Consider the following 22747-nt stretch of genomic DNA (forward strand, 5'->3'; position numbering starts at 1 on the left):
TGCCCTGATAAGATCATGAATTAATTGATTAAATTGATGATTTAATTGAATTTACATTTATTTTGGTTAGGCATACATATATTTTTCCAAATCAGTGTTCCTCACATATTCATAGAATATGCCTATCAGATTCCCATTTAATGTTGAAGCTTGTTTAAGATGTGCCCACAAAAACTGCCACACACATCACATGAATTCAGTGAAAACAAGAGTGTCAATTTTGTACACTGACTCTGTGCACTGAAACAAAGTGATCATATCCTGTGGTGATGATAAAACGAAGATGGGTTGCACTGCTTCCAATTCCCTGAAAGAGAAAATAAGGAAATAAAGTTGTTTTCCTGGTAATTCTATGGCTCTAAATGTTTCATGTAGTAATATTTTCATTTCAACCTACTGAAATCGTATTTGACTGAAGATGTCCCTCTGTATTTTCCAATTCTGTAAGACAATCAGTTTGTTAATTCCAATTTCAATTATTCAGCATAAACGTGCTAACAGATCGCTCTCACCTTTCTCTGTGACAGACTCAAATTGAGAAGCATTTTGTGAAGAGTTCTTTTCTATCTTTAGACGCTTCACTGTGAAAGAAAAATAGAAAAATAATATCTTGTGTACATTTACTTTACTCATGTGTTCCCACATCAAGTGATCACAGAGTCATTTCTTGTCCAATATCGTTAGCGTTTTATTTAGATATCTCAAGTTTGGAATAGAAGAAATCTCAGTTGCTGATAATACTGTATTTGCCTCTTACTCCTACTTAATTACAAACATTAGTAACCTACATAAATTTGGCAATAAGCCTTAAATTACAGCAGATTCAAATGGAAATGAGAAAGTTGTTGATAATATGATTTTATAATGTTGTAACATATCGTCAAAGATCTTTTATTATTATAAGTACTACACGTAGATGCTGTTCATTTAGGAGACATTAAAATTAGGCTACTGTCAAATTGACTTATTACCTGGAGGAGTGTTTGGAATATTAATTCAATGTTTACTGTGTAAAATGTAACGTTGATGACAGGGACGCATACTAATTATTAACAGTGAGGGATTTAATACACAACATCATTTAATACTCTCCAAATGTTTATTCGTTTTCGAGGATCATAACGCAAACTGTGTTTCCAGATGATCGCGGGCAGATACTTCATTGTTTTTGTGCTTGCTTGATTTTTTTCATGTATTTGTTTACAGTAGCAGTTTGCCTACACTATTGCACAATGTAAATCGCCTCCATACCATTGTAGCTGTCCACTGTCACTGCAGAAATACTGGTGGGTTCAGCAAAACGAATGACGAACTCCTGCGGAAACATCCCGGTGGACATCCAAAACGTGTTAGTGTTTCTGGGTAGAAGGGACAAATGTCTAATATTGAGGACTGAACGAGGTGAACAGTTGACATTAACTTTCACTGTGACAACTAAATAAATCACTGAGGTTGAGAGAAACCACACTCACCCGTCAATGATGTTTTCTGGTGGGTGATTCTCGTCGCTGGATGTGGCAACGACAACTTTTGCGCCCAAAGAACTTAGAGAGGAGTCAAACATCTTCAGCGAGTCGAACAACGAGGTTTATGATCTCCGGTGATGTCCAGATGAGGAAAATAACCTCGGTATTAATCATATAAAACAATCTTTTTGTTTGTACAACAACTTGCTTCTGTCGTTGCCAAGCCAACCACTGCGTCGCACGATATATACGTCAACATAGCGCTATTGCGTCACTATTTCCGACGCACGTTGCTGAGAACTTAGTTGTTTAGCTATTAGCAGTTAGCGGTGAAATCTACATTTTTTCACATGGCGAATGGATGCAAAGACGTGCTGTTTACACGCGGAACTGGACAGGTTAGTCACGATCCAAAGCTGAGCATTAGATGACAAGACATGTGGACAGACCGCAGTGAATTACATGGAGTTAGTGAGCTAGGAGGTTGAGCTACAAGGCAACGCTGAGTTGGGCTAAGTTAGAGAACAAAGAGGAAATGAACAGAAAAAAGGAAAAATAAGTTTATAGTGTACTTGATGTGTTTCATTGATGGAGATATAGACTTATTCTATTACAGTGTCCTGAAGCGACATAACGTCGATTAGCTTTAGCTGCATAAAGGTGTTGTACAGTCAACTGTTAGCATCCTTTCTACAGTGCAGGAGATGCAAGAGAAGTTTGTCATACTAACTGTGATTAATGTTAATGTATAATTATATTAATTGTATTATAATAAATCAGCGCCGTGTTGTCTTGATTAGTGTTTAAGGGAAAATGCTTATTTCGAAAGTATATTTTCGTCTTCAAAGACTAAATCTGTTCACTTTTGCAGAGTGACGATTCGGATATATGGGATGACACAGCCCTGATAAAGGCTTATGACAAGGCAGTTGCATCATTCAAGGTAAGGTTTAGAGTCAGGTTTATAGTGTATGTGCATATTACTATTTGTCACAGTCGCTTTAAAGTATAAAATGCATTATAAATTTACATATTTAAAACAAATATTTGCCATCAGTCTACACACAATACCCCATAATGACAGTGAATAGCATATTATGCTGATTTATTTAAAATCAAGTTGAACTACAACAGAAGGATGACCACTGTGTAACAGTTCATTGTTCTGCCCTTTACGGTAGTGTAGTTAAACACAGGAGTTTGGAGTTTTCTTAATAGCATTTACGTCTGTGAGAGCATGCATGACGATGTTCTCTGATAAAAACAAATTAACCCCTTTGTGCAGAACTCCAAGAACTATGTTTGGCAAGCACCACACACACCGCTCATCATCTAGCTTGTACCTTCTCTATGTTAAAGCCAGAGGATGGTTCTTAGCGGCAGGTGCAAGTGCAAGGGAGGAATGAGTGTAGCCAAGTGCTGAAATGAGGGTATGAATAAAAACATTTATTTCTGAAGTGATTTCTCTGTCTCTCTCATTTGTAGACTGCCCTTAAGGGTGAAGATGAACCACAAGCCTCCAAGAAAAACCAACCAGGAACAAAACGCAAGAACAACAAGAAGAACCAGAGCAGAAAAAGAACTAATGCACCACCACATAAAGAGGTGTGTAAATGAAACAAACACGAAAACAGCAGATAAATAGGAGGAAGATTTAGAGTTCAGTAATTTTATTGCCTACTTCTGGGGATCCCATTCACTGCATTGACCATCACAGGTCTAAAGTACATTTCAACACATATTTGCGATTAAGTTAACTTCAAACCCAACAGGACAAAGACAATATTTATACATTATGGTGTGTCACAGTGGCAGGTCGGGGACTCGTGCAGTGCTTACTGGTCAGAAGATGGCCAACTCTACCCAGCCACTATCTCCTCCATAGACGAGAAGAGGGGCACTTGTATTGTTGTTTATACAGGATACGGCAACGAGGAGGAGCAGAACCTTGAAGACCTGCTTTCAGAGATTTCTGAGGGGGATGATGAAACAAATTCCAAGGTAAAGTAGCTCAGATAAGTGATTTCTAGTCATGGAATACAGTATGTTAGGTGTGTTTCATACATTTTATGTATTTGTACACTTTTACCTGTTTTTATATTGGATCCTCAGTCTGTTTTGTTTGGTGGGTTATTAATATTATTCCGTCATGTCAAATGTAAATGGTAAATGGTAAATGTTCTGCACTTATATAGCGCTTTTCTACCTAGCAGGCACTCAAAGCGCTTTACACTGCATCTCATTCACCCATTCACACGCACAAGCACACACACATTCACACACCGATGGCAGAGCTGCTATGCAGCTGACCTGACTCACCGGGGGCAACTAGGGGTTCAGTATCTTGCCCAAGGACACTTTGGCATGTGACGTGGCAGCCGGGAATCGAACCACCAATCCTATGATTGAACTGCTCTACCTATTGAGCCACAGCCACCCCGTAACAGATCGAACATTTTCCACTTCTAGTGGTGATAAACAATAATAATTTACTAATAATTTCACAGATGCGCTTGAATTTGAACATAGTTAAGCCAGCTACACAGGTCACCAAATTTAATTCATGCATACTACAGTATTTGCAACTTTTATCTATTTTAGGTTCTTCTTAATTAATTACATTTTTGGGGAGTATTTTTTTTCTTCTTGAGTTTTTGCATGTATCTCGTTTTTAATGATTCCACCATAAAATAAGATTTAAACACAAACTGCACACCAAGATGTAAATAGAAGAAGACCAGTTAAGACTAAAGGATTGTGTCTCTGCAATTAAGGTAAATGAGGCAGAATCATCAACGGAAGAGAGCGACAGGTCAGTCACACCAAACCAACACAAACAGCAGCCACACAGTAAAGGCCAGAAATCCCAGCCCCACAGAGAAGCTCCTCCCATGTGGGCTCCTGGCTTCCCCGGGTTTCCTCCAGGTCCACCTCCCATGCACGACTTCAAACAGGTACAAAGAGAGGCTGCACTTTACTTTTTTAATTTAGGCAATAAACTGGACTAAATCTGTTACTTTTGCAGAGTGACGATTCGGATATATGGGATGACACAGCCCTGATAAAGGCTTATGATGAGGAAGTTGTTTTCACAAATAATAGTTTTAAAATAAACTGTTGAACCAATTTACCAACTTTTTACATTTTGTGAGATTTATTTGTTTATTTTATTTAGCAGCAGCTAAAGTAACTAAGAATCTAAACGATAACATATTTACACCATGAACAGTAATATACAGTAATCTACAGCCTTTCAGAGTTGACATATATCACTGGGTCATTAGATTACAATAAATTTTCCTGTAGTTTGTTAATATTCCTGTCTGTGTGTAAGTCTTCCTTTCAGTTGGCACATGATATGTAGAAACAGTTTCAATTATTGGTCTGAATGACCAGACTGCATTTAAAGTTCACCTAAGAGAGTTGTTTAAGACATAACCTGTATGTATTGTTTGTCATTTGTATCCTCTAGCAGGGGGGGAGCAGACGAGCTGGTGGTCACAGACCTGCACCTCCTTCCTGGCCTCCCATGATGCCTTTTGGTCCACCAGTGAGTTCACTAAAAATAAAAAAGCTACAATATGATTTTTTTTTTAAGTCTAGATGTAAAAAAAAAAATGCATTTAATATAGTACTTGTAGTTAACAACAAATAACATCAGTCTTTAGCACTGTCTTTCTAACCACAATATTCTGTTGCTGTGTCTATCTCAGATGATCCCCCCACCTCCACCAATGAGCCCTGACATGGTGGATGACGAGGCCTTGGGCAGTGTGCTCATCTCTTGGTACATGAGCGGATATCACACAGGCTACTACTTGGTATGTGCACAGCAGTTAACTGGTTTATTGTGCGCCATTAAAGGGATTTACAGCTCTTATTTACAGGTTCAGTGTCTTGTATTGTGTAGTGAAGAGCAGTGGGCTTTTATGATTCTTATGTTGTGCTCCTTACGTAGAAGTGCCATTTCATCAAATGCTTTTCGTTTGTTAATTGATGGGAGTCCTTGATTTCTAAAAGGGGAGCTATATTAACATCATATTATTATTTTTTTACTTTTTATAGGGGTTGAAACAAGGACGCAAAGAAGCTGCCAACTGGACAAAACTGCACCACAAATGATAAAATGATGAACTCACGATTTAGAGGTTTCGGTTACTCAGGGCCTCACCTGGTAGCAGCAGCCACCATCCCTGTCGTGATTGATGTGTGTCTTTGTTTCTAAATGAAGTGTTATAAAATGTACAGAACATTCAGAGTTCAAGGACAAGAGTTTTGTATTCTGTGTAAATAGGTTAAATAAAGGCTGTTGGAGCACAGTTGTTAAGTGATTTTATATTTGTACTGTCGACACATTGTTGTAAAATGAAAATCAATGAAAGGAGACAGTGCAGCCACTTCTCACTCATTTATAAAGGCGTTTTCTCACTTATTTACTAATTAGCAAAAGAGGGATGAGTTTGATTATTTACCCAAATGTGTTTGTGGCAAGCTTAATGATGTGTGGTTGTAATGGCAAGTATTGTCCAGCAGAAGTCAGACTAGTATAATGTGTTCATGTTATAGGACAATGTGGCACGAATACATAATAGCTTGATGTTTAAACCCATACAGAGTCACTTCCATACAGAGTTACACTCTCCACTATTAATAGAGGGTCTGCTCTACACTTGTGTCTCTGGGCATGCTAGGAATTTGATTGCAAGCCAGACTTAGTTCCTGCTTTAACCCCTCTGGTGCTTTTCTCGTAGTTAATTCAGAATATCATTTCAGTTTGGGCCTTGCATTCAGGTTTCCCTTGGGTGTTGCCCCCATCCACCACCCAATATAAGATTGCATCACGTGCACATATTTCTGGGTGACAGTAGGAAAGAATTCAAATATAAATATTATGGCACATTATGCTGGATATGCAGATAAAGACATATCTTAAAACTAAATCAATCACTGAGGCACAATGATAATTTAAATATATTTTGTCTCACTATCTTTACAGACCAACTATGCAGGTCTTTAATGTGAATGACACCTTTGGAAGGTCAAAAAGTTTTCCAAGTGCCCCTGTCCCACCCACTGCTGATTACCTGGATCAGGTGTTTTCAGCCAAGCAGAAGCTGTTTCCAGTCAGGCCTTGAGGACCAGGGTTGGGGACCACTAGGGAACAGGAACATACTTATATTTCATAACTTTATATGGCAAAACATGAAGTATATTACTTTTTTGGCTCGAGAATCTTTTACAATGATTATTTTGGGTCTGCTCACCTCTTTTTTTTGTTTTTTGTTTTTCTTCCTGGGTTGTTCTGAAAATGTATCCTGGAATGTCTGAGGTTTAATAACATGAGAACTGAGGAGGAAGTAGGGCAATGGTTGTAAATACTGTATGCGCATTTATTTTTAGAAAATAGAAGACCACATGTAATTATAGTGGGAATGGCCACAATCATTCTGCTGAGCCTGTAGCACTTTCACTGTATGAAAAAGAAGCCAAACAGATTTCCCATATTTCCTCTACTGGTGATTTGCTGCCTACTTACACCCACTCCTCTGGTTCTAAACTGGTGGGCAATTGATCATGTGCGTATAAGATAGAGAGAAACTAAATGGGGTTTTGTGGTAGGATGTAACAGCATGATTGTCTCATGTTTTTGTAGCATGTGATCTTCCTCCAGCTGCTCCATAGCCATTGCCTTCTGAGTGGAGAGCAGTGCCTTTGTTTGTGTGTGCACCGACTGTAGTTGCCATTTTATGGCCCACTCTGACTGTGCCAGTGTTGACTGCTGTGTTTGATTCTCACTGTTAACAAACACTTTTGTTTTCACCGTTTTGTGTGCGTGTGTGTGGGCAGGAGGGGGAAAACCAGAGAGAAAAGAAGGATGGTAACAGGAGAGAATGTAGTCTGTGGGATTTACAAATAGAATATGCACTGTAAACAAGGGGTGATAAATCAGACCTATCTTTTCCCCACAGACGGGTTTTAAATCTGCCATAGCGAAGCCTGCGCATAAGCCCATTGCTTGCCTGACTCTGCAGCGAGCCGAACTGCCCAAAGGGCTCGATGGAGCCCAGCGAGGAGTTAAAAGGGGGTCAGGTCTAGCTTGGGAAAGCGCTGCTCCCCTCTGTGACTGTCTACCCCCTACTGACCAGAGAGGCATGAGGCATGTAAACATAATCTGCATTTCACATAGTCCCTTTAGGAAACAGACAGACATCTAAGTTAGATCACGTTGCTGCATGAGTTACAGCGCCTTCAGCTATTTACTCAAGCTCCCAACATCAACAAACATCCTGCTTTTAAATAAGAGACTTGGGGGGGAGATTAGAGAAACAGAGCCCCCACAAGCGCCTTTCCCTTTTTTCTCCTTAGAGACCAACCACCAAACATTTATTTGCAAAACTGCAGTTATCATTACACGTTGATTGTGGTGCAAACAACATTAACCCTAACTGAGTACGCTAAGTGATTGCTGAGAGAGGAAACAGGAGTACTTGCACCAAACGTTTGAGGAATTTTGTTGAAACATAGCGTGGGAAATGAAACACTACTCATATCTTTTTTTTTGTTGTTGTTGTTGTTTTTGTTCCAAAGAACACTAAATTTGGATTTTCTGATTGGCAGACAGTCAGGGACGTTTGTGACTGAAATAAAAAAAAGAACAAAACAGGCTCATCACTGTAACATGAAACCACAAAGTCAGTTTTAGCTTAACTTATTAAACTTATCTATTAAAACAAGTGTGCTGTAAATAAAGAATGACTTATAATGACACTTTGTAAACTTTACTTTAATGTAACAATTACTAACCTAACGTCAATGAAGGCATTTTTATTTATTTTTCTGGTTTTAAATTGTAATGACTCACACTTTATTTGTATACTTCCAGGTGATATAGTCATGGTTGGGTTTGCAGTCAGTCAGCAGTGACCTTAACACTGATGCACTTAAAAATACGAGTAAGGAAAGAGAATTTGTAGTGAATCTATTCAGACAGGATGTAAAAGCTGTTTTGGGGATTTGTTTTGTTGCTTTAGCTACTTGAAACTTAGAGTTAATAGTCATTTACACGACAACAATGAGACAATAGTGGACAGGCATCACTTTGTGTCCCAAGGTTCTGACTTCCCAGCAGACCTCTGCTGTGTATGTGAATGTGACCACTGTGTCCATGATAATGACGCTTAATAAGGTTCCAGAAAAGTCTTCGTGCTGCCATGAGCTGTATTCACATTCTTGCTGGATCTTCATGCTCCAGATACTCGGAAATGAAATGCTATGAACCCAACATCTGCACCCTGCTCTTTGAAGCCACACATGTAAAGCAGCATTATTGGTAATAGTGAAACAGTAATACCCACAGGCCCAGGGGCCGCAGATCTGAAACATGTTGTACATATAAACAGAGCCTGGTCATTTTTGCAGGTCATAAAGTTTTTTTATCTGAGAGGCTATAGAAGTCATGTGCTAATAACTGTGTCAACGCAGCCAGACCAAATGTTGCTGAAAGGATTGTGGTTTTTTTAATGCTCCATCCACCCCTGCTGAAGGAACCAGGCCTGCGACAGGAATTTGATTGCAACAGTAGACTTTCAAAGGGTGCACGCCAGCCATCGCCAGCAGAGGTCTCTGGATGCAGGACAGGGCAAAGTTAGGTCCCAGCTGCATCACACGGGGTGTCACCGTGTCACTGGTGTCACTGCAGGACGCACAAAGGGTCGCGTTTGGGAAAAGTAGAAAGTCAGCCGTGAAAAGGAGGCTATGTAAAGTCTGTGCTTTTCATTTCCAGAGGACGATCCCCGCTCGTCTCTGCTCACACATCAGAAGAAAACCACTGTGTTTGATGCGGGGGTTTTTACCTAAATCTCTTGGGACTTTTCGCCCGTGGGGCCGTTTTGTGCCACCTGGATCTGCGCTCAGTCTTCGACGCGATTCCTCCTTTACGCGCCCACTTCAAGTCCAGCTGATACGCGCTACACGGGGGCTCTCTGTGAAGTTTCCCAGAAAAGCAGAGACGATGTTTTGCCGAAATCAAACAGCCAGAGCCACCGTCGCCCGCGGCTCTGCCCTTGAAATGGAGATACGGCGAGGGAAGTTCAGAAAGAGCGTTTTCCTGGACTCATCACAGGTAGACGGATTGTTCGCCAGTCATCACACCGTCTCGCCACATACGCACAACAAACACACACACACACACACACGAAGTCTCTGTTTACAAGTTTGACTGGTCCCTCTCTCTCTCTCTCTTTACAAACTAACTTACTTGGCACACTTTGAATCTCACTGTGAAGGTATTTGTTCCCGCTTTGTGGGATATTTTCATTAAATTGCACTAAAGAGACGCGCTGCTGCGTTCACGTCCGCTAATTAAAGCTCAGTAATTGCTGCATTTCGGAACCACTTTGCATTTCAGTCGACTCCAAACAAAAAGCAGGAATACTAGACTTGAAAGTTTATTTGTAACACAAACAACAGTAGTGAGTCCACAGTAACTGAAGTGTGCTTTATGTTCTGTTCCATCATTATTTTACTTTTAATGATCCTAACATGGAGTTATATTGTATGTTTATTATGATGCTTTCACATTAAGATCAGCACAGTTGTTTGTCATAATGGTTAATTTTTAATTTAACAGCCACCATACTTGCACAGCGAGTTCTCGGCCCCCCCTTTGATTCTTATCCTGTGCTTCTCCAACACTTAGGTGACATTTCAAAGTGTGAAAACATCTTGTGTGTCATATGGTGTCATCTGCAACACTCGCATGTCATTTGACAGCTTTGGTACAGACTTACAGCAGCATGTGGACGGTCACTGTCAAGGGAACAGTGATCAAAAGTGACTGCATCCACCAAAAGTTGAGAACTAGGTCAAAGCTGTAGCCAGCGTATCCCTCTCAGCTGTGTTTCACTGGATTAGAACTGGTTCTCCTCAAGCACGTTTTCTCTTTTCCTCTGTGCGAAGCTCTCATAACATCTGCTTCATATTAGCCACTGTTTGTCAGTAGAGCACACAGGCTCACGCCATTCACAATCAAACCTCTAATTATTTCTACTCACAGTCCACTTTAATATTGTTTGATGCAAAGTTCTCCCTCAGTCCATCTCCCTTTTCTTCTGGCCTCTGTCTCTCACCAGTCCCACACACACACACACACACACACACAGACACTTGCCTGTTGGCCCCGGGGCAGTGAGCATGTTACTTCTTTTCAAAGTGCTGCTATTCGGTTACTTATTCAGTCAGAAACATGTTCGTGTTATGGGGTTGTTTGTGACTCCCTAATTAAAACTAAACCCACATTTGGGATGTACATAGTTTTGGAACTTTAGTCAAGTGCTTTTGTTTTACCAGACAGGATTAAGAAATAAGGGTGTGTGTGTGTGTGTGTGTGTGTGTGTGTGTGTGTGTGTGTGTGTGTGTGTGTGTGTGTGTGTGTGTGTGAGAACAGGAGACTCAATTGTAAGAGGATACTTAAGGAATGTTAATGGTGCAAAATAGCAAATGGAGACAATAGCGTATTGATTGTGATTCTTTATCTTTTGCTGTTGAACCTCTTGGTCTTCCACCCTATCTGTGTTCTGTATGTGTACATTCATACACTTTGTCAATTTATGTCCACGTTCTGTTTATAATTCATATCACCCGGAGGAAAAAAACACCAGTAACGCCTTGAGAGGTCAGACACACACACACTCTCCATCTTATTGATCAGTCAGAATTACTCCCAGCTTGTGTGATTTCATATTGCACACAAGCTCCACCTTTGCTTGTAACACGTACAGTAACACTGAGGTCCAGCAGTGTTCGTATGGTTGAGTCTGTACAGTTTCTGTACTGTGACTGGAGTGAATGATCTTTTTCACGTTTAGCATCAGAGGGTGGGAGCTGATGATCTCTTCACACCATACTAACAGTGTAAGCTGTTTAACTCGGAGACAAAAGACAAAACAAGAAAGATGAGCAATGGGTTTTCTTTTCGAGCAGCAGATTATCACTTATCTTACATGATATGTATTTCTGTATTTGGTCTGCATAGTTTGGGTTTACATTAATTTTTCTTCCTTTGTATAGTTCTGTTGAGAAGTTTAATCAAAACAGATGACGTGAATGAATAAAAAAAATCTCAAGATATGTACTGAACCATCATATTCATTTTTTAAACCACTCAGATTACAAGTCCTCTTTTGAGTGACTGTGTTTGTTCTTTATCAGGATGAAGACTTCTCTTCCTTTCACAACAACAATCATTGCTTCCTTAACTCTGTAATCTGTTTTCTGTTGGTTCTCATACCACATTAATTTGTGTTTCTGCTTTTGTTGCCAATGCTAATGATCTTCTTTCAGAGACCGAGACGTTCCTCCGGCTCTCTGTGTTAGGGCTTTCTCAATGCCGCTGTGGAACCAGCCTGTGGCATTTCAATGAGGCAGGCTGCTTCAGAGCGAAAGCCCCCCTATTGCACTGTGCCAGCGGATGCTGCATTCTGTGCCAGAGTTTGAGCTTCTTATGTAAATGTTTGTATTTAAAGGTGTTTTGTCTCGACATTTCTGTCACGTTATCAGAAAATGAAACATGCGCTGCTTCATCAGCTGGTGGAGGAAGGAAAGTTTCAAATGTGTTGTTGGCCTGAACCCAAAGTGACCAGTGCTGCCAGCTTTCACAGAGATTTCAATATATGTGGGTAATGAAATAGTTGAGGAAAGGAGATGGTGATTAGATACATGTCCCTTCAGCCTTAAGTGACCAAACCTAAATCCTTCCATTACACCACATTCACCATCTGATTAGATAAGAAGTGAGCCTTTTAATGTATTTGTTGTTACAGCAAAGATACATTTATAGTTTCTGCTGATTCGAACAACAGTAAAAATGCACTCAGTGGATTTGTGTGCATTTTCTGTGTATGTGTAGTCCTGCCTGGAGGCTGAAGCAAATGACGCCACAAGCAAGATTTTGCGTGATTTCTCAAGACTAAGTGACTGCTATTATTCATTTAGAGACTGTGGAACCAGGCTTTGGGGATTTCTCTGGAGTTTGTGCCTAATTACAACAACCAGTTATGTAAATAAAAGATTAAAATGTTTGAAATATTGCCAGGCATCTAGTTTGAAGTTGAAACATATTTCCATGGCAAGCTATTGTTTCTATGTGAATAAGATTCAGCATTATAAAGAAAAGGCCTGGCGCTCTTCTCCTGCTTTGAAGACTGTAGATCCTCTGAGGTTTGTGCTGAATCATTCTGCTGTGTGCATATGACAAACTGACTGAAAACACTTAGACAGTGGCAGAGAATGAGGAACCAAACAAACCATTACATGCACAAACCGGATCTGTCCAGAAATTCATTCTGCAGCCATCCTGTCCATCCTCAGCGGGAACTGAGAGGACATCTGCTTTCTGCATCCCACCACCCTGATCCACAAGGCCACCAATGTGTCTCTGTGCTCTGCTCTCTCCCCATCCATGCCAGCTCTCTGCTGTTCCAGCTGAAGCCACCCAAGCACATAGTGGGAGCCTGTGATGGTGCAGTTATTACTATGGAGGTGGGAATGGAATCTCTTCTATTTCAGTGCATTATGTTTAACTGATGGATGGCCCCCACTCGTACACACTACTGTGGCTACCGATAGCTATGCAGGGCCAGGAAGTGGTTAGATGTGTGTGAGATGACACACCCATCCACCCACACTCTGTCCCAGCCTGCAGGAGCGTATGGTGAGGTCTGGGAATTTACCATTGGTGCTGAATAAAAGCTTTAACAACTTCGGGCTGTGGTTTAGTTCGTGCTCTGCCCTTTTCCATCCTATAGAGCCACACACTCTCACCAGTGAGAACATACTAGTGGCTTTAGTGAAATTTGGCCTACTATGGGTGTGCCCTTTGCTCACCATACCAGATATCCACTAAAAGAACTGTGTTATTCACAACAATAGTGCAGCAACTATCTCATATCTTGGGTGATATGGTGCACAGTATTTTTTTCTGCTAACTCATACATTCGCAAAGGACAAATCTCTTATCAGACTTTGATACAGCTGTTTTTTGATTTTGACCTTTCTCATATGAAGAATATTTTTGCTTTTATCAGTGGAAAGCGAAGCATCCTGGTCTTATTTCTCCCAAGCTAGAGATACTGTCTAACTGATGTTTTCTCCAGATGCTTTGATATATGGTTTATAGTTTACAGCGTCAGTCCTTGCACAGTAAGCAGCCTCTTGGTGTTGCTTTTGCCAGTGTTTAATGTGTCCTGGCAGAAAACTCTCATAAACTAAAGTCTGTTTATGTAAGCGTAGATAAACAGAGGGAGAGAGGTCGTATGTATGAAGATAGAAACTTAGAGAGAGGAAGCACCTCAGACCATGAACTCCCTCAGAAGGGGTCTCATTCAATGAATGTCAAAACCTCCCCCAAGTCTCGCTCCCAAGGCTGCTCTGTGAACCCAGAGAACAATGGGCCATCACTGCACTGAAACCTAAAACCAAGCCTTGTTCTGGGGCATGAAATGCCAGAGAAAGGCTCAGCGATTCTTAAAACGGGATCACTCTACTTGATTTTTACGGTGCTAACTCTGTCCTACGCAGAGTTCTGTAACAGAGTGATGACCAATGTGTCAAATGAGTGTGGGACTAACCAGTAGTGTTTAAATCTGTGTGAACTCTAATGTGTGATGTGCACCCCCAGACCTTTCTGGTATGCTGAACACTGCAGGGGAGCAGAGAATGTGCCAGGGAAAAGTTTACCCCATTTAAGACCCTTCTCTCAAACAAAGCTCAGCCACTGGAGCTCTCTGCTCGTGAGCTGAGTTGGTATGTTGAGGGATATTTTAACTAGTGAATGTTTAACCTTTTGTACTATGCAGGCTTTGTGTATACCTACTAGTGATGTTACTACTGAACCTCTGTGTGCAAGCACGAATACAAAATGTTCAACCTCAGAATTTGACCGATCCTGTCATTGCTCCCCTGGTAATCGCTGGACTATTCTTCTAATAAGTTGGTGATGGAGAGAACAAAGCTTTTATTGTTCAAATACAGTATTTTTCTTTTTCATGGTTAAGTAGTAGCGAATTATTTAAAACAATAGGACTAATTGTAGAGAATTTTACATCAGCTGTAACTCATGTAGTGTCCTTGTTGCTGTGTAGTCGTAATGTCTTTCATTGTCTAGTTTCTTTTCACAGTGAAGTATCTGGAAAAACATGTGTTCACTTGTTGTTGTGCTTGAAAAGCCTCAAAAGTCTGGTTCTTATAAGCCATATCACCCACACATGTACACAAAGTTAGTTTCACAGTTACATAATGTCTTGTGCTGGCCCTTCAGTGGTTTGCTCCACTGGCTCAAGGACAGCCTTTCCCTCACAGCCTTATCTTATCTGCACTAAGTCCTAATGACAGGGCATGCTGGACAAGCCATTTAATGCTTGCTTTAGAGAAATTGGCAATTAGGCATCATGAAGGTTATTTAAATTGCTTTTGGGGATTTTTTTTTTTTTACTGTCCTCACTCCCTTATCTGCTTCTTTGTTATAATGTTCTGATGTCATTCGGTTTCCTTATTCCAGTCCTTGTTCTGATAATGAATACAGATTAGCCTCTGTGTGTGAGAAACATAGATGCTTTTTTGGCACCCGTGTTTTGGCCTTGGAATGTGATTCATGGCCCGTGTCTTTTTTTGGTGCAGCTGGTGTCAGGGTGCAGTTTAACAGCTGTTAAAGAGTGTGTTGCTAATGGCTCAAGTGAGCCCCACCCAACCACAGATACTCATCTCTATATATTACAGGGCTACACTCTGGACATGGTGTTAAAAGTGAGAGAAAAGACAGATAACAGACACACACACAGGAAGTGAGTCACACATTCTGTCCGTATCCAGATCATGAGTGTCCATCTCCTTGTATGCCTGCTCATTGACATCCCTACCATTTAGTGAATCAAAGCTGTGCTTTTCAACTTGTTAGTCATTAGTCATTTATGATGACTCATAACTCTCACAAAGTCATATCTCACTACACTCACTGACATAATGCATTCCCTATCCTAGGGAGTACATTATGCCTAATAACTGAATGGATAACCCTAACCTTTATCCTAACACTAACCTAAAACCTACTCTTAACCCTGAAACGAGTGCCCTAACAAGACCTAATGGTCCTTGCAAGAATAGTATTTGAACAAAGTTTGTTCACGCAGGGAAATAAAGAGGCACACAAACACCCTGGTCTTACTGTAATTGTAAGGACTTTCATTGACAAAATGCTAAATTACCACTACAGCCTTATCCCAACCGTGACCTAATTCTGACCATAAAACTCATTTCCAAGCCTCAAACAGACTTTGAGAGAAATATCCTGACGGTCCTCACAACAATGAAATCAAATGAAGTCCACACAACCATCAAGAGACATGTACACACACCTTCAGACAATGACTAAGCAGTGTGTCTCCTTGAGAAAGGTTCGTTGAATATTCGGTGTGATGTCACAGACAGGCTTTGTGCACTCAGTGTGTTGGAGGCCGTCACTAGCGGTAACAGGCAGATGGAGCGATAGATGGAGGTGGTGTAATTACTGGATACTTTTCCACTCCCCGAGATGGGAAACTTACTGCATGCATCATCAAACCTGTCTCATTCTGTTACTACCTTGGGCAGTGAAGTGGATAAAACTTTCAAATCAGAGGAACCCAGAAGTGTTGTCATGCATGTCCCTTTATGTCTTCCTGATTTTACTGTTTAATACTGGAGAAAAAGTGCACTGGAGGAATTTGGGTTATCCCCTGTTGTAAACTAAGCTCTCCAAGACAATATGAATGTCGCTGAGCTAGAGCTACGGAACTAGCATAGAGCCTAAATGAAGTGTTACAGTAAATGAGGTAATCTCTTCCAGATTGAAGCGTTTTAATATTAGACTTACTGCTGGTAAAACATTAGCTCCATGTCTGCTCATCTGTGTCTGTGAGTTTTTACAGCCTTAACACTGTTTTATTCTCCCCAATCTGTCAACCTCTAAACCTCCCTGCCCCAGGAGAACCGTGTTATGTGGGGCACACCACTTATTCGAGGCTCAGGTCCCCTGATGTAGCAGGAAAATGGGTCTTTTTTTGTCACACTATAGCGCTAACCCACTTTACTGATCCAGATTACGTAAAGAAAGACCTTCTTTGTCTTTACCTCAAGACAGCAGCAGCAGATTACTGTTTGTTTCATGTCCCTTTTACATTTAGTCATTTGGAAGAGATGCTTTTATCCAAACCGACTTACAGGTGAGGTACTAGGTATAAGGCAAAAGCAGGGTAAGCGTAAGGGGATCTTGCCTAAGGACCCCTACTGAAGGCCACAGCCAGGATGTAAATCCCGGTCTCCCACACCCTGAGCCTCGTTCTGCTGGAGGTTTCTTTGTCTAAAGGGAGATTTTCCTGTCCCTCAGTGCTGCTCAAGTGGGGTCGTTGGGTTTGGGCACTTCTGTTGTGATTTGGCGCTTTACAAATAAAATATTGAATAATGGTGGTGATGTTACCACTACACTATCCAGCCCTTTATCTCTATTCATCTCTGTATTCGCAACCCACCAGAGACCTTAATCATAACCTTTAGAGCATGGTGCTAACAGACTGTAAAACAGACCTTAACTGCCTCATGCCAAAGATATCTTCTTCCTGTGAACATAAGACCCCCCCCCCCCCCCCCCCCCCCCCCCGAGCACTGCTCTGTTAAACATTGACAAAAAGACACCCACACGCATAGACATGTACACACAGGCACAGATTCCAATGTGTGGTTTCATTTTCAGTGAGGGCCACTTGTTGTTGTCAGCCCCCTTTGACATATTCCAGAGGGCTCAGAAATATAAGAGGCTTTGTCTCTGTGGAATCCGTCTTCTGTTTCTCTTTCTGTTGTTGTTAAACCTTTTATGAGTAAGCAAACCAGGTGAATAGTAAAGTAGACATACACCCATACCAACAGGAAAAAAATCGCCACTACGCTCTCTCTGTAAATCCATTACAACACTGTGTGCTCTACGTTTAGACTGTAACTTCACCAGGGACACGTCATTAACCTTGAGTTCCACACTGTCATAAAGACTGAAGAAGATGGGGCATGTATGTCTCCCACCTCACTCCACTTCTCTCCTGTTCTTCTAGTTCGGGCTCCTTTCATTCCTCTTCACAAAAAGCCCTTTCATTACATGCTCCTATACATCCCATAAGCACCTGAGTTTATCGTGAAAGAGATGGAGTCAGGGTCTCTCTTTCACCCAGAAGAATGCACTGTGAAAGGAGTCAATAGTGAAGAGTCTTTAGAGGTGAGCGAACGAGCGAGTGAGCGAGCACATGCCTGTTCATTCACGATCCAGACGTGTGTTGTTTTTATTTTGTGCAATCTCACGAGTGATAGAGTGATGAGTTCAAGCTGAGTCATGTACATGCCCACTGTAGGTGACCTACACGCAATCAACAAATTGCAGGTGTTCACTTGATGAATGCAGTTATTATAGTGCTATTCTGGGTTCTTTGTTCCATGTAATTTAGTGCAGCATCCAGTCTAAATTCAAAGCTCTATCTAAAATGGACAGACTTTTTTTTTTTTTTGTAGTGCAGTCTGGCCAGGGGATCACCGGATGTTATTTTGGAGAGGTGAGGGCAAAGGGGCACAACCAACAATGATGTTGCTCCCTGTGCTGATGATGCTGAGCAGGTGTTTGATTTTATGCGAGCAGATGGGTCTATTATGCATGTCTGCCTTCCCTGCATGCTGCATAGTGTTCTAGCCCCTGCCAGCATGCCTGTGTTTTAATGTGTTTGTTTACTGGACCCAGTGGCAGACGGTATGATGTCGGCTCTTGTTATATCGTTTTGTTGTTCCTGCTGTCTCAGCAATTATTTTTATCGTCTCTGTCGCTGTTTTCCCATTATTGCATACCTCAAGAAAAAGAAACAGATTGGCTTGTCTAAGTGTTCACACATAGTTACAGCTATAGTTATGAATGGTAGTGTGGATACCTGAACTCGTGAACACACCACAAAATATGAGGCACGAATAAAATGAAGTGCTGAAAGAAATGACTTTAAACCAACAGCCACATTAACAAATGTTCACAGTACTCTATATTTATCAGGCTGAATGTCAGTATCGCCATTTGTCAGGCTGCGAGTAAAGCTGCCAAGAATCCACATCACCGGTGTCCAAATTTGGTGCTTTAGTCAACAAGCTGGGTACACCTGTCCAATCCTAAACAGAAGCTCTGCCATGAATTCTACTTTTACAACGTTATAATTTCTCCATATTTTGTCAGAAAGGTGATAATTCGACCATATGTTTCTAATTGAGGTCATAGTGCATCATATTAACAGGTGGTTCTGATGTTTTCACTGGTTCATTTATGTAAATGGGTTATGTAGGCTATCACATAATTATAATGGATTATTTGGATTCTCTGTGTTATACAGTCCTCACTAGGGAATTCCCCAAAGCTGTAACTCCCCAGACAGATGAGAAACCCAGTCCTAACATTAACGAATGTCTTGTCTGTTTCTATATGGGCCCCCTGACGTCTTCACTACAGATGTTTAGATTGTTGTGAGGTTACTGCAGATGTTTAGATGTGTGGCTTCTGTTTAAGATTTACCACACTTTTACTGCAAAAACAACAGAAACAAAACTTGGTGTAAGCACTACTAAAAACGTGTATGGTGCTCTGGTAGAAATTACATCATGGCAAATAAAAGTGTTTTTATGTATGGAACTAAATCTTTTCCTCTCTTTCTCATCATTCTATTGTTGTGCTTGTGGAACCCATCTCTTAAATGTTTAGTCTAAGTTGGAAAACATGTAGTAGTATGTGTCCTCCTTGAACATTTTTTTCAGCATTTACTAATTCACTTGAGGTCACACAATTATTTATCCTTGAAGTATTGTAGATTTACGGACTGCTGAATTGTGCTTCACCTGTAATGTTGCTCCTGTTCTGCAGAGGGAGCCATTGCTCCATTTCAGATTCTGCAGCAGCCCTACAGCTAAGATTAACCTTTCTCTCCACTTCTTCACATTTCCTTTGCAAATCTGACACATTATATTCATCTTACAGTCCTTCATAGTCACTTCATAAGAGCATGAATGTTTTTGAATACTAAACAAATATCCTCTCAAACACACACACACAGTATCTAGTGGGATCTTGTACAGTCATGGTCAATGAAGACGAATTGCCTAATGAGTCGTTTTCCCTTTCGTTGAGCTGCCTGGTCCCTCGTGATAGAGTGATATGATGCGGCAGTGTGACTGGCTGAGGTAACGCTCTTGAAAGTCAGCAACGATTCTGGGAGGCAGCCAGAAAGCTCTGCTTACTCCTGACACGCTGCTGAACGGTCTCTGGAGGTATGTGTGTGTATATGTGTGTGTATGACTGAGCCTACTCTTCATTCAGCACAAGGGGGCCATGTTCGGAAATAAGAAGAGTCCTCAAACTAGGTAGTAAAAACATTTTTAGGCTGTGCTGAGGCAGGTGACCCATGGACTGTGACACATTCATGCTGTTCTTCAGTGATGATGATTTGCGAGTCTTCGTGATCTATGACTCTGTGTCATCACTTTACTTCCAACATTCCTCATGTTTTGATTACCAGTACACTGTAGAGCGCTCTCCTGACATGCACCATCATAGCACCCCATATATCTAATCCTAAACTACAAGTTAGATCATTCAGACATTACAGACTGAACGAGATACACTTAATAACAAGGTAGACCGTCGATGAGATTTACGGTGTCATTACTCCATCTCTGTGTCTGAGTTATGGCTGCGCGGCTGTCAGCGCAGCTTTTTATGCTCTTTAACTGAGAAGTGACCTTCGAGGGGATTTCTCAGTGATACATCTGGTTTCGCAGCTCGTCACACGCTGCAGTCATCAAGAAGAACAGATGTGACGCGGTGCCCGCCATAACACAAGGCGAGTAATTGAAGTCTTGAAGTGATATTCAAATTAAAATTTTATGTTTCTAGTAGACAAACTTTAAAAGTGGTTTCTGTGTGTCTGTGCTTATCTGGATTTTTCTCTCTGCAATCACCAAAAATCTAGTTTTAGTAACAAAAACTAAGCAACAGCTGTGAACTACCTTTTTATTTTCAGTGTCTGACTATAAATCAGTTGAAAAAATGTATATAATTATCTTTCACTGCCTTTGCACAATCAACTGTATCAAAGTGTAAAAATACAGAGGAGAAAGTGCTGTAATAATTGTCTTATTTTATTTTGTTGCTCTCTGTGTTAAACAACAGGGAAGAAGCCATAATCAGACTGACAAACCTTGATCAGCTGCATTTGTCTTGTTGCCGCAGCTTCTTATTGTGTGTGTGTGTGTGTGTGTGTCTACTGTGTTCCCATGATCTGCAGAGCATTTGTTTATTTCTGTTTATGCCTGGGTGTGTAGTTGTGTATGTAAGTGTAGGTTTGTATCTCTGATGAGTGGGAGTCAGGGTGTGGGTCGGATTTAGTTTTCTGATTGGGGCCAGATGATAGTCAGGGTCCTTTGTTGTGGTTTGGGGCCTGGCTAGATCCCTGTTGTGTTTGTGTTGTGCTGCCACTCCTTGTGTCGGGACAAAGACAAAGCTTTAACCTTTAGTATGAACTGCACAGTTCAGCTAACTTAGGGAACAAGGCAGTGGTTATTAGAGACATAAAATGACATCTGTATGATACTCATCAGTGTGTTTTCTTTCTTAAGAGTAGCACATTCTGTAAATCCACTTCAGGTTACCTTTCCTTTTTGTAGACTTGCCTGATTAATGAGCGCACTAGGACACTAAAGGATAATTTGATCCCGTAAATGTAATACTGCTGTTTGGGAATGCTGAAAGGTCACTAGAAAGAAGTCTCCTGCTGCAGGAAATCTGATCATGGAGGTTTTAAACCTAGTCCAGAACAAAGTGGTGAACCAACAAATGGAGATCACTATCTCTGTGCCCAGACCGTCACCTCTGTCCACATGACTGACAGACTACAAATGTTTTAAAATAGAAATAGAAGTCTGTCTTAACGTTAATGCATTTCTCCACTGCAAACACTACAGATTTAACATTAGTCTATAATGCACGGCACCACCAGCTGACCCTAAACTTCGACTCCAGCATGTTTCCTGCAGCTGATTAGGTGTATGTACAGGAAGTTTTCCATATTCCTCCACACATCCGTTCAGAAACAAGAAAGGTACCGGGTATTGTCTTGAAACCCTCCCTTACCCTATTATGCAAGGGTCAGCTTGTGTGTGTGTGTGTGTGTGTGTGTGTGTGTGTGTGTGTGTGTGTGTGGAGGGGGAGGGACCATACACTTAGTCACAAGCTGCAAATACACCGTTCCATCAGTACTGTAATCACCATTTAACACAGCGAAATCTTTATCAGGCCTGATGCTGTTGGGCATATCCACTAACCACTAATCTCTCTGAATACGTGAGTTAGCCTTGTACTCTGTGGCTCTGGGCAAAGAGGCAGCGATGCTCTGTATTTGAGCAGGTCACCTCCTTCCCTGCCAGCGTGTCCTGTCATTGGGATAATAGCTGTTTTCTGTCTGCTTTTGTTCAGCCTCTGGGCTTTTATCATAAGGTGTTAATACTGTGTGTTTTACTGCAGGTAGATTCCACTGCAGCGTGTTCTGCTTCAGCGAACTGCTGTCTGTGTAATAGAAAGACAAAAGAAAGACTAAATTCATTAGGTCGGAACAATGGGTTGTTGTTCCAGTTTTTTTCATTCGTTAAAAAAAAAAAAAAAACATCCAACATGTCCAACAATGAGAAAAGTGAAAACAGCTGTGTAACAAATACTGTATTACAGACGTTAAGCCTAATTTATCACAATTCAATCTAGTGCTCAGTGTGTAAGAGGTCTTGTTAAGTGAATAGTTTTCCAGTCCAGTAGCAGGTCAGATCAACTTTCAAAGGGGGCTGACTGGATATCAATCTACACACAGCAAATTGCCCAGATACAGACACACACACTCACACCAGAGTCCCAGAATGTTCTGTGAGCACCCACATCCCTCCCTCCCTGTGTTCACCTCTACTATTTCTCTTTCCACTTCAAGAACAATAAATCTCTTCTCCCTGCTCTCTGTATGTTTTTTATCTGTGACAGATTAGCTGGGTGATTTAAACTCTGTAGGTGGAGGCTTTTACTCGGGGAAGTGACCTGGCTTGCTACCGGCCCCTCTGGCTCCTGCTCTGCCCTGAGGTGAAAGGGCTTTAACAGCTCCTTTGTTTTCATAGTTTACCCGTGTAAAAAAAGGAGCTTAGAGGAC

General features: G+C 41.1%; 3 protein-coding genes across 5 annotated transcripts in view; 2 read left to right on the forward strand and 1 right to left on the reverse strand.

Annotated features, from left to right (window-relative positions):
- Positions 1-97: 97 nt before the first annotated feature.
- On the reverse strand, positions 98-1696 carry hspb11 (heat shock protein family B (small) member 11). The gene is made up of 5 exons (XM_026343915.1): positions 1473-1696; positions 1252-1358; positions 513-581; positions 398-441; positions 98-307 (listed from the first exon to the last, which is right to left on the reverse strand). The coding sequence occupies exons 1-5, from the start codon at positions 1562-1564 to the stop codon at positions 215-217; spliced, it is 405 nt and encodes a 134-aa protein (XP_026199700.1). The 5' UTR covers positions 1565-1696; the 3' UTR covers positions 98-214.
- Positions 1697-1736: 40 nt separating this feature from the next.
- Positions 1737-5785, forward strand: smn1 (survival of motor neuron 1, telomeric). Of its 2 annotated transcripts, none has more exons than XM_026342343.1 (8): positions 1737-1864; positions 2338-2409; positions 2952-3071; positions 3276-3467; positions 4241-4420; positions 4939-5016; positions 5180-5287; positions 5532-5785. In XM_026342343.1, exons 1-8 carry the CDS (start codon positions 1817-1819, stop codon positions 5586-5588), a joined length of 855 nt encoding a protein of 284 aa, XP_026198128.1. In that variant the 5' UTR covers positions 1737-1816; the 3' UTR covers positions 5589-5785. The 2 variants fall into 2 exon arrangements, with proteins under 2 accessions (XP_026198128.1, XP_026198129.1); XM_026342344.1 differs by having other exon boundaries at positions 4942-5016.
- A 2526-nt stretch (positions 5786-8311) lies between these two features.
- The window catches only part of rtkn (rhotekin), a 49470-nt gene continuing 35034 nt past the window's right edge, over positions 8312-22747 (forward strand). The window contains exon 1 of one of the 2 annotated variants that reach the window (XM_026344049.1): positions 8312-9588. In XM_026344049.1, coding sequence (XP_026199834.1) covers positions 9094-9588 — 495 coding nt within the window. In that variant the 5' untranslated portion in view covers positions 8312-9093. The remainder of the gene's footprint in view (positions 9589-22747) is intronic. The other variant, XM_026344048.1, reaches the window with a different exon arrangement.

The sequence above is a fragment of the Anabas testudineus genome, chromosome 9, assembly GCF_900324465.2.
Source record: "Anabas testudineus chromosome 9, fAnaTes1.2, whole genome shotgun sequence".
NCBI classification, from domain to species: Eukaryota; Metazoa; Chordata; class Actinopteri; order Anabantiformes; family Anabantidae; genus Anabas; species Anabas testudineus.